This window comes from Paramisgurnus dabryanus, chromosome 14 (genome assembly GCF_030506205.2).
Source record: "Paramisgurnus dabryanus chromosome 14, PD_genome_1.1, whole genome shotgun sequence".
In the NCBI taxonomy this organism is placed as follows: domain Eukaryota; kingdom Metazoa; phylum Chordata; class Actinopteri; order Cypriniformes; family Cobitidae; genus Paramisgurnus; species Paramisgurnus dabryanus.
In genome coordinates this window covers 15,429,807-15,442,344 of record NC_133350.1, presented here as the reverse complement: position 1 = coordinate 15,442,344, position 12,538 = coordinate 15,429,807, and the positions used below count along the sequence as shown (strand labels likewise).

The 12,538-nt window shown below is 37.8% G+C and overlaps 1 protein-coding gene across 1 annotated transcript in view; it reads left to right on the top strand.

Annotated features, from left to right (window-relative positions):
• The window catches only part of unm_sa1614 (un-named sa1614), a 46,680-nt gene that overhangs the window by 29,665 nt on the left and 4,477 nt on the right, over positions 1-12,538 (top strand). Inside the window, exons 16-26 of the mRNA XM_065241207.2 lie at positions 1,077-1,168; positions 2,409-2,595; positions 2,715-2,800; positions 3,236-3,351; positions 3,706-3,773; positions 4,861-4,968; positions 6,774-7,005; positions 7,082-7,270; positions 9,725-9,788; positions 10,016-10,077; positions 10,170-10,348. Coding sequence (XP_065097279.1) covers positions 1,077-1,168; positions 2,409-2,595; positions 2,715-2,800; positions 3,236-3,351; positions 3,706-3,773; positions 4,861-4,968; positions 6,774-7,005; positions 7,082-7,270; positions 9,725-9,788; positions 10,016-10,077; positions 10,170-10,348 — 1,383 coding nt within the window. The remainder of the gene's footprint in view (positions 1-1,076; positions 1,169-2,408; positions 2,596-2,714; positions 2,801-3,235; positions 3,352-3,705; positions 3,774-4,860; positions 4,969-6,773; positions 7,006-7,081; positions 7,271-9,724; positions 9,789-10,015; positions 10,078-10,169; positions 10,349-12,538) is intronic.

The following is a 12,538-nucleotide window of genomic DNA, read 5'->3' as shown; positions in this document are numbered from 1 at the left end:
AAATTAAATTAACCTACATTGTTGTTTCAATTTAAAATGCTAGGTTTTTCAATCCATGGTTGAGTCATATATGGACATTTTCTAGCTTAAAGGAGTAGTCCACTTTAATGATGGGGTCCATTGACTTTTTATTAGAGGAAAAAAATACTATGGTAAGTCAATGGGCCCCATCTATAGAGTGGACTACTCCTTTAATTTAAACCAACAGCTGGGTTTGTCTGAATTTTACAATTTATAGAGTGTAGCATATAAGGAGCTCAGAAGCAAAAGGCACTAAACGCCACCCCTGTCAAAGAATGAGATAATTATATTAAAGGGATAGTAATGAAAATAATGTCATTAATGACAAGGTCCTGGCCCTATATATAGGCAGTCCTGATGAGCCCCCCATTGGGTCAGTTTGTCATTCATGTCACTGCAGTCATGTGACTTTAGCATCGAAAATAAATTTTGTCCCAAAAATTCCGACTTTATTCAGCACTGTCTTCTCTTTCGCGTCACAGAAAGAGAAGACAATGCTGAATAAAGTCGGAATTTTTGGACCAATATGTATTTTCGATGCTTCAACACATTCTAACTGACCCACTGATGTCACATGGACTACTTTGATGATGTTTTTATTACCTTTCTGGACAGTACACCGTACGTAGATTTTCAATAGAGTCAACAAGCTCTCTGACTAAATATAAAACATCTTAAACTGTGTTCCGAGATGAATGCAGGTCTTACGAGTTTGGAACTACATGAGGGTGAGTCATTAATGACATTATTTTTATTTTTGGGTGAACTATCCCTGTAACTAAATGCTTTGGGCACGTGTTATACATTCATCAAATACTTTCGATTCAAACCTCAGGCAGTATAGAAATACCGGTTTGTTGGCAGAATCCATTGAGTCTTATAAAAAAAATGCTAATTTACAAGAAAACATCTCAGACGCACTTAGAGAGGGTTTGCCATCTGAGCTCTTCATTTATAGATGTTAATTACAGTTTTTAACTCTTTTACAATATCACATCGTTTCTCACATTCTCAGTCGCTGATTTATGGCTTTCTTTCGTTCCTTTACACTTTAGCTGGCAAGAAACATGGGAAATGCAGGTTTCAATGATATTGTGGAGGCCAATCTTCCCAGTCCTTCAGTCAAGCCGTCAGCAGATAGTGACATGTGAGTGACAAGCAGCTCTGTTATTGCCTTTCACACTGCAGAAAATGATGTCAGCCGTTTTGATGTGGTTAGCATTCCATACTGCTCAAATCAATTTCTTTCTTAATCATAATTTTCGTTTCACTGGTTATAACCCTTCTTATACAATAAACATGACTGTAGATGCCGCAAAGCTTTTTAAAAGCAATTGCAAGTTTTAACACATCAATGAGAACTTAAAAGTTGATGAGATGGATTACATTTGATACTAGATGTGAACAATAGACCTCCACAAACATTTGTGACTCTGTCTGTGAAATCCAGGCTAAAGTTTCATCATCTAATTATTATGAGATTAGGAGCATTAAAGGAAAACACCACAGTTTTTTTTATATTATACTATGTTCTTACCTCAACTTAGCGAATTAATACACACCCATCTTTTTTCAAGGCGTGTAGTTAATCTTTGTACAGCGTGTTGTGAATGTGTTAGCATTTAGCCTAGCCCCATTCATTCCTTAGGATCCAAACAGGGATGAATTTAGAAGCCACCAAACACTTCCATGTTTTCCCTATTTAAAGACTGTTACATGAGTAGTTACACGAGTAAGTATGGTGGCACAAAATAAATTGTGTTAATTTTTTAAGTGGATAAAAAATGAGAACTAAATTGTATGGTGGAAGAGCACTTAGTTTGTAGCACTTAGACCTTGGTGCACAGTAACATCATCACTTCTGACTACTCCCCACTACAGCACTTTGCCAAGTGCTGCAAACTAAGTGCTATTACGCCATACAATTTAGTTCTCATTTTTATCTGCTTAAAAAATCACCATTTTGTGCCACCATACTCACTCATGTAGCTACTCATGTAACAGTCTTTAAATAGGGAAAACATGGAAGTGTTTGGTGGCTTTTAAATTCATCCCTGTTTGGATCCTAAGGAATGAATGGGGCTAGGCTAAATGCTAACACATTCACGACCCGCTGTACAAAGATTAAGTGCACGCATTAAAAAAAGATAAGCATGTATTAATTTGTCTAAGTTGAGGTAAGAACATAGTAAAATATTGGAAAACGGTGGTGTTTTCCTTTAAAGTTTGATTTTAATCTTTGACATGGCCTCACTCAGTCAATATTAAATATATCAAGGTTATATTTTCAAAGGATGTTCTTTACATTATGTAGGATGATTTTAATAACCAAAAAATGACCGGCAGGGTCACAAATGTACAGTAAGTATATGTGTGTTTATATACAGGGCTGTACGTAAAGACTTCATACTCTCAAAGTATATGGAGTGGCAGTTTGCACAACGTAGCGGCGGCTCACCAGAAACGAAGCGTAAATATCTGCAGGACGCCGTGCACAGTCGGGACGTCTTCAGACTTTTACAACTGTATGCTGAGAGAACAGACCTCAGTTTACCACTGCCATGCCCTCTACAGGTCAGAAAACACATGGCTAGGTTTTGGTTAAGTACATGCATATTTATAACCTGTTATGGATATTGGAGCTTCCCCTAGGACATTTAGTGAGTCTTTTTGATTTCTGTTTCTTGAAACAGGAAAAGGGAGAAACTGCACTACACCTAGCCGTCCTATTGGCTGACAGGACATCGCTGCATGTGGCTGACTTCCTGTTTCACAACTGGTATGTGATTGTCATAACATTGTTATTTTGAAAACCTGTTACATGTGTGCATGAATTAGATTTTACCTTTATTTCTTATGATATAACCTGATGAATCGGTTTACTGTACTAGGACTGAAATAACAAATTCTGTGTCATTCATACAACCAACTTTACAGTCTGGAGGTTGAAGTCAGATGTTTTGGAATGCTGTATTACTTAATAGAGGAAGTGGAGAATATGTGTCTTGTCCGAATTCTTAGCAGCTGGAACAGTTTAGCCGATGTTAGAATGCTCCTATGAGACGTCTGACTTAGCTAGCTGTAGTTAGAAGTGTTTTGTGTGGCTTTAAGAGCCGTAAAGGGAGAATGAGAATTGGAGAGCTATTAACCTAATCTTACTAACAGATACAGATATTTATTATCTTTGTTGCTTTTCTCGTGTCTTCTGTTTTAGTAATAATCTGGATGCACAGACTATGAAGGGAAACACTGCTGTGCATTACTGCTGTCAGCACAATAAAACCGAGTGCCTTAAACTTCTGCTCAGAGCCAAGGCCAACACACATATAAGTGAGTCACGCTCAACCCCTCCCAACAAACTCCAAAACTAATGACTTGAAGATATTTTACACTTTAGGGTGATATTTGTTGTTGTACGGTAAGAAAACGGCACGTGTACTGCTTGAATAACCAAGATATGACAAGTTATATAACCAACTTTCTCAATATTTAGATTTTCAACTTCTTGTTGTCCTATCCTAATAAACAATACATCAATGGAAAGCTTATTTATTCAGACGATGTGTAAATCTCAATTAAAAAATGACCCTTGTGACTGGTTTTGTGCTAGACGGACATATATTTAGAAGTTAAAAGCAGAGCAGGATGATGGTTGTGTTTATGATAATTGCTGTTCTGTGATAGAGAATGAAAACGGAGAGACAGGACTGGACATGGCCCGCAGACTAAAACACACATTGTGTGAGGAACTGGTGAGTCCATACACTTTAAAACAGACATTTTTAGAGCATTTGCATGGGTGTATAGTTGAAGTGTTTGGTTCCAAAACGCAATAAATCCATTTTGACTAATTTCGGTAAAAATGTGTTTTCTATACCAAGAAAGTGACAAGATGAAAACCACTTTTTTCTGTTACAAACTTTCACATAGAATCTTAATGTTATAATAACATAAAAAATTAAAATCCATAATTTGATTTTTTCCCCCGCAAAATCCAATAAATATTTTTTTTTCAAAATGCTATAAATCTGTGCATTAATCTTTGCCAAATTATATTCATTTAGTTGACTAGTGGTATACAATGATTAAAAAATAAACATTAATGGCATTAATCAAACACTAACTTTGTCATATTAAGAACACTGTCATTGCTGCTGTCATCCTTGGGACGTCGTCGCTGAACTTTTTTGACAGCAATCATCTGTAAAATGTTTTGGTCCTGTGTGATTTTCATTGACTTTGAGTAAAATAATAGGAATGTTTTTGTATGATCCTCTGGGGTCAATGAGTTAGTATGACAGAAGCTTGATGCTGTCGGGAGAACAAGCAACAGCCGGCATTTTTCCTTTGCCCGAGTGGCTTACATTTCTTCCCCGCCACAGAAAACCACCACAGGTTTATCAATGACATCAAAAGTATTATTTTGTTTTTGTTTGTTTGTTGATCACAAAGTACAAAGTAGATAACTCAGGAAAACTCGGATTCTGTGTGTATTCAAGGTGCCACCATTGTTGTCTACAATGCGTGGAATGGTGCGCTGTGATTAGTTAAGCAGATTTATTGCGTTCTGCAGAGAAGGGGGGGGGGGGGTGGCGTTATTGCGTTTTGGGAATAAAAGGGAGAAAAGGTGACAAAAATAACACGGAGGATATCTGATTTTGCTTAAAATTAAGAATTTACTTTTTAATACTGACCTGATACAATACTGATTTTGCTGGTAACTTATTTTTTTTAAATGCCGTTTATCGCGTGTTTTGGAACCAAACTCTTCATTTATATTTATTGGTCAACAAGTTCTATTGACAGCATTGATATTGTCATATGATGTGATGTGTTTAGATCCACCAATCGCAGAACAACCAGTTCAACATGCACGTGCATGTGGAATATGAGTGGAGACTGCGGCAGGATGACCTTTATGAAAGTGATGATGACCTGGATGACAAGGTGACCAGAATAGTGCCATTACAAGAAGGCATGTCATCTGTAACTTAATGGGTTAGTTCGCCCAAGAATGAAGATTTTTGTCATTAATTACTCACCCTCATGTCGTTCCACACCTATAATGCCTTCGTTCATCTTTGGAACACGATGCAATATATTTTTTATAAAATCCAAGAGCGTTCTGAGCCCCCATTGACAGCAACGCAACTTTTAAGACCCAGAAAGGCAGTAAAGACATCAATAAAGTTGACATAGAATGATTGAATGGGGTATTTATCCTTGTTCTGTGATGTGACATGTAGACAAAAAATTTTTTTTGGGTCTGTAATGTTTTAGAAGCTTCCTAAAGACCTCTCTCAGATAGCTCTATTAGGGTGGGGGATTTTAAACAAGTGGTTTTGCACCTATTTTGCTCCCCCTACTGGCTTAACTTGCAATCTCATTACTGATTGGCTGACTTTGCTGCCACTCAAAAAATGTAGCCAATTATTTTAAAGTGGAGGGGCAGTGAGATGCCTGTGATGTCATAAACATCAGTTTTTCAGATTGGGCCGTTTTCTGGCTGACATTTCTAAAAGAGGAATTTCTATGAGACTGAGATGTTTAGCATGTCTAGCACTTTTTGAATGTTTGTGAATGCGAGTAGACTACCATTATTCAACAAAGACAAGGTAAAAATGGTTTTTCATTCTCTGTCCCCTTTAAAATAGTCCATGTGACTACAGCGTTTCAATCTTCATTTCATGAAGTGACAAGAATACTCCCTTTGTCAGTGTGTGTTTACTCCAGGTACTCTGATTTCCTCCCACACACAAAAACATGCAAGTTAGGTGAATTGAAGATAACAAAAATAAATAATGAATAAGAATAAATAAATAATGAATAATAATTTGTGTAAATAATGCCAAAACTTTCATTCTGGGGTGAACTAACGCTTTAAAGCCCTGTAACTTTATTTGTTTAAGATAAAAAAATCAGTTATTGCGAAAGTACATAAAAATAAGTATTTAACACTTTACTTTACCCGATTTGCAGCATTAAGCTTAAAATAATGATATTTTGTTTATATTTTGATGTCATTTGACCTTAACCCACTTAACGAAAATAACTCACTTGACGTAACGTACTTGCAATTTAGCATTTCAAACAGAGATGGCGATAGAGAGGCAAAAGTTACGGATTGCAGCTTTAAAGATCCAGTGTGGGTTTTAAGTGACATCTAGCGGTGAGATTACGAATTGCAACCAACAGTTCAGTCCACAGCTCACCTCTCAATTTTCGAAACACAAAGAAAAGCTACAGTAGGCTACTGGTGGCAACTTTCATGTAAGGGACCCACGGTGTATGTAGATAAAAATTTGAAGGTAATAAAAACAATTCAGTTCATTATGTAAGGTGTTTATACACATGATAATAGTTATGTATATTATAATGCATTTCTGTCAAGAGATCCTTGCAAAAGTCCCACTTTGCACCTTTAGGAACAAACTTGCATAAATTGCTTACCGTCAGAGCATTAGTCACAAGTCATGAGGGTGAAGTTACTAAATCCGTGCATCACAATTGTGCAATAACTTGTGCAATAAGCTTATTGACTAATTATTCGCAAACCAGTTTAACCAGACAACTTTCTTCACAGTCAGACAACAATCACATGTCAACAATAAAATGATAATCAAATGGAGAAGCATTGAAAATGTGTGGTTTTGTTGAGCACTGCAGACGGCGTGCGCAATAAAAAACACATATCGGCACGTGCAATTCATTCCCAATGAACTAGGGAGATGATCTTTTGTATTTGTTCTCAGGGTCCCGTAAAAAAGGAACGCATGGGACGGCCGTTCAGCCTGTATCAGAGCAGCTCTGCCTCTCAGGGTGCCGGAGGGGGGCTGTTCAATGTTGGACGGAGGCTGGCGCTGGTACGAGGAGAAAGTCGGAGGGAGGGGTACACCATTCCTAGCACTCAAACCCGAAGCCTAGACAGTCCACCTCCTCCACCCCCTTCATCACCCGCGCCACCGCTTCCACCCAGAGTCAGAGGTGAGCAACATCTTCTCTCTCCCCTCCTCATCTCTTCTCAACGCCGTTTGGTTTACACTCCTCATGTTCTTTCCAGCTCCAAACGTCCCTCCTCCTCCTCCCCCTCCTATGAGCTCACCAGACGACTGGTCGTCCCATGAAGTCAACACCAGCAGTAAGAAACGAACCCCTCCTCCCCCCCTTATCATCCGACACAAGCGCACTTTTTCTGAGCCCTCCCCTCAGATGCCCCACAGCCCACACTCTACACGACAAGGACCGGCAGGTATGGATTCCCACTGTAAAATGTTTATTTATAATCATGGAAAAGCATAAAAATATTTATTCTTCTAAGGGGCAGATCACACAGAATGCATTTATGGCAGTCAGAGATGCCTTTTTTAATAGTTTTCTATGGGCAGTGAGCGTTTTGTGCGCTGTTTATGTGAGCACCGAGCACCTAGCGTTTTTGCCGCCTGCTGCGCCTTACATTTTGCAGGGGCACCTGAAGTTGAAAAGCAGGCCCAGCGTCAAGCTTTTCTGCGTTTTAGCAACTTTTCAAGTTTATTCAGAATATTTTGTGTTCAAGGCACAGAGCAGAGCGAACATTAAAGGTGGGAACATTAACAGATAGATGACATCTGCATCATTGTAGTTCATTATTATAAAAACTTTTACACTTTCCTATAACCTGTAAAAACCATTCACCCCTTGTTTATCTCCAGTTCTTAACACGTACTTTAAAACCATATCATTTTTGGTAATATGTTCATTTAATTGAAAAATATTGTGGATGTGACGTTAGATGAAAATGCAGTTAATTCACAAAATATATTAAAGGCAATAAGTACACAAAAGTAAATACATGCAGATGTTATACAATTTTTCAGCTCCCCTAGAGTTAAACATTTTATTTTTATCGTTTTGGAATCCATTCAGCTGATCTCCGGGTCTGGCGCTACCACTTTTAGCATAGCTTAGCATAATCCATTGAATCGGATTAGACCAATAGCATCACGCTAAAAAACAAAACAAAGAGTTTCGATATTTTTCCTATTTAAAACTTCTAATAATCAATGACTTTGCTGCCGTAACATGGCTGCAGGAGGTGCAATAATATTACGCAGCAGCTGAAAATAGTCCCCTGCCATTGAAAGTTACCAAGGGGACTATTTTCAGCTGCTGCGTAATATCATTGCGCCTCCTGCAGCCATGTTACGGCAGCAAAATTATTGATTATAACATCAGAATGAGAGTATAGTTCCTAGCCATATCTGCATAGCAAATCACAACTTTTAATTTTCCGTCAGTCTTAGTACACGATGTAACTACAGAAGAGTCAAGTTTAAATAGGAAAAATATCGAAACTCTTAGGTTATTTTTAGCGGGATGCTAATGGTCTAATCAGATTCAATGGATTATGCTAAGCTATGCTAAAAGTGGTACCGCCAGAGATCAGCTGAATGGATTCCAAAACAGTAGAAAGGGCTCTTCTGGAAGGGGATGTCACTTAAATTCTCGCTCCAGTTGCGTTGTTTTCCTTTCTCTATTCTCTAGTGTATTTTTAGCTGCCACACAATGAGACTTGCGCAACTCTCTACACAGTCAAGAGCTCTGATCTTTGAAGGGAATATAGGGCATAGGGATGATCACATCCAATTGAAATTCTCCCCATATGTGACAGGCAAAAATAGTCAGAATGCGCACGGGCTTATTAATATCGGTTTTCACATAAACAAGCTCTTGTCTAGTGATCAGGCCCAGCTCCAGATATGAGATGAAAGGTGGGCCAAGTGATATTCCAGGTGGGCCGGTCTGATTGGGGGGGTCTTTAATGCCCACTCTGGCAACCCGTGGAGCCGGGCCTGCTAGTGATCCCGATGCTCTAAAGAGTAATCTAGAATTATTTCATTTTAAGTGTTTTCTGAGAGATTAAATGATGCACTGTGATGCTGATGTGAACGATGTATAAAAATGAAAGAATCGATTAAAAAAAAACATAATTTAAAGGAACTACAACCTATATTAATGCTCAGTTTTATTGTAAACTAAATAAAATGCATCCATTACATATTAATAATATGAATTTCTATCATAAGTAAAGCGCGTTAATGTCCGAGAGAAAATAAAGTGCAGGACTTAAATGATTTATATTGAAAGATATGTGACTGCTTAACGCCCACTGACACTGTGTGCCCCCCGTGCATGAGTCATAGCCCCCATTCAAAAGTTCTGGCGCCGGGGCTGGGAAAAAGTCTAATCTTAGTAGATAAGCGTCCGAGTTATTTGTGTTTTTTCCATTGTCCAATCGAAAGTGTGGAGGGGGGGGGTTTCTGTTGTGGTGACAGAAGTTTACAGTGGATTGGAGACTGCACTCACTCACTGTCTCCTGTGTGTTTGTGCACCTCTTACCCTCGATCAAGGTCATAGCAAGTGCCCTTTTTTTTTTAAGTTTCTTTAGTTAACAGCAAACCAAAGTTTCAAGAGTGATCACGCTTTAATACTTGACTGACAGGATAGCTGATTCGTAGTTGCCTAGCAACATAAAAAACGCAGTGCACTGAAATAAGTCAACCGAGTGTGGTGTGCCTCGCGTTTTAAAACGCATTCTGTGTGATGATCGACATGAAATCTGTGTGCAGTCTTTAGAAAATGCTTTAAAAAATGTGTTTTCTCCAAACCCTGTGTTTGTCAGGTTTACGAAAGGTTTGTGTTTTATCTCCTTTTATTATGTGCACAGATTATGCATTTCCGACAAGTTCGAGAAGTTTTGGTGGTCCAGAATCACCTTTCCAGAAATGTGTGTAAGTGCTTGGTTTATTGCTGGATTCATATAATTTATTTTTCTTGGTTGTTTGCTAGAATACCGAGACAAAACCAGCTAAATTAGCTATAGTAATAACGGAGATATTAAAGTATTTAAAAATGTCTTTTTTTTCTTATTGCTTATGTGTGGTACATGTTTAAGGAAATAAGTTTAGTGTACTGTATTTCTGTGTAATGTTAACAATCATAGCACTTTTTGTTTCAGCTCAGGTTCTCCAAAATACACCACGTCCACTCTCAATTCCTTATCTGAGCTGCCAGAACGAGGTAAGTGCTTTTCATTCGAGTAACTTCAAATTTTTGGGTTTTTGGTAAATGAGTTTTACTCATTATTGCCCTTAATGTCTCTCACCATGCAGGCTTTCATGCAGATGGGGAGAGCAGTTCGTCAAACTTCCTGTACCAAAGTCCACAGTCTGTCAGCAGCGTTGGGCGTCATACCCCAGCCCTCTCTCCCACCTCCCCTCGCTTAGAGACTAACGGAAGCTCCTCTTCCGCAAACTATGCTATTCCTCACCCAATGCCCAGGAAAAATCTGGTACGATATGATACTCTAGTCCACTCAGCATGAGCTTTATATAAGATGGGAATATTTATAAAAAATATTTATTACATTTAGAAAAATAAATTAAAAACATGGATAAAAATGTACAGTACTGTGCAAAAGTCTTCCATGCCAGAATTAGATTTGTTGTTTTTGCAATGTTATAGTGATCATATATAATTGTTTCTCAGTCTCTTTAATAAAATACATCCAGAAAATACAGGAAATGTGTATATAGTAATAAAAACTCTATAAAAATTTAAGCTGTGTCAAGTTTTTACTGTTTGTATCTTAATAAAATAGATTGAAAAATAAATCTGGATGGACATTAAAACTTCTAAAACAACAAGTCTGGTGGTGGTGGTGGTGGCCAAAGACTTTTGCAAAGTATTGTATGTATTACATGTAATGTATTTTTGCTCTTTCATAGCGCAGGAAACCTAATAGAGTCCTCAGTTATGTATATTATCAAGTATCAACTTTGTACTTTTATATATATTCTTGAGTTAAGGGAAATATGAGACCAGTGTGTGAGATTGGAACCATGAGGACGGTAATGTTCATTTCTTAGAAAAACAATCAGAGACGATATTGACAAAACGTCTTCTATATTTCTATTCAAATATACAAGAGTTTGATTACTTCAATTTCATTACTCTCGGAAAACTACTTTCATAAATATTAGGGGTGTGCATTGGCACTGTCCTCACAATTCGATTCAATTACGATTCATCAGGTAACGATTCAATTCAATTCGATTCTATGATGCATTGCGATGCATCAGAATTCTACTGCACAACAAGGCAAGTGCAACTATTCTCAACAAAACGGAAGCTTAGCAGCTTTAAGACAATGACAATTATATACCTGAGATGAGAATTTACACACAGCGTAAGTCTTGTCTAGTTTCCCATTAACTTCGTAGAATCCGAAATGTGCCCATATGTCCACTTTCCATGGAAAAGGGTGCGTTTTGATTTACCCGTCTATCACTGTCATCTCTCTCCGCCTCAGCCATCTTGATTGTTGTTGTTATGCCCCCGGAAGTAATTGAAACAACTTTATTGTCCGCTCGAGGCCAGAAAATAAACAGTGACATACATAATCGATTATGGCACTTTGCTGCATCGATGCTGAATCGTGCATGCCCGCATTGCGATGCATTGCCGAATCGATTATTGTTGACACCCCTAATAAATATGTCTATACAGCACTTTAAAACACTGTATTTAAAGGTGCCGTAGAATGTTAAACTGCATAGATAATTAAATCAAGATTTGTACATGATAATGACTTATGTAAACCTCATGCATGCAATAGCATACCTGTCAACATTGGGATTTGAAAATAAGGGACATTTCCTGAACCCTTACACCACCAACCCCCCAATAGGCCAGGGAATGGATCGATACACAGCAAAAATACTTTCTTACTTAGAATTGTTGTCTTGTTTTCAGTACAAATATCTAACCATTTTTAATCAAGATATATTTTCTTGATGAGCAAAATTACCTAAGCAAATAATTCTAGTTTTTAGACAAAAGATATCAAGTTTAAAGGCATGATCTCTGAAAGCCAATGTTGGCATTTGAAATCACCCAAATAAACACACCCCTTCTTTTAATAGACCCGCCCCACACATACGCAACCCAGGCAACGATGTTGGTTAGTAGACATGCCCCTTACTGGTGATTGGCTACAAATGTGTTTTGGTAGTCGTAAGTGTTTTCCAAAAATCACGCACCCTGCCTTTAAGTGAATTTTTGCTTAAAACATGCCAAAAAATCTGCCAATGGGGTAAGAAAAAAAATTCTTAAAATAAGTTTACTTTTTTTCTTAAACACTTAATTCAAGAAAAAATTGGATTGCTTGTGTTCACTTAAATGTGATATTTTTAGTCTAAAAACTAGACAAAAACTCATTTTGCTCATCAAGAAAATACATCTTAATTTAAGAATTTTTAGATATTGTACAAAAAAAAAACACTAAGTAAGAAAGTCATTTTTTAGTTACAAAAAAATGCACACCCGGCCATCCGCGTTAGCCAGCACATTCAAATGTGTGAGTTTGTGTACGCTTACTACTTTGGCGGGCGGATGTATGCGCTAAATGCACGTGGCGGTTGTAGCTTTCCGCGCGGCTCGTCATCCTCCACCCAGCTTTTTTTCTTCTTCTTCTTGTTTC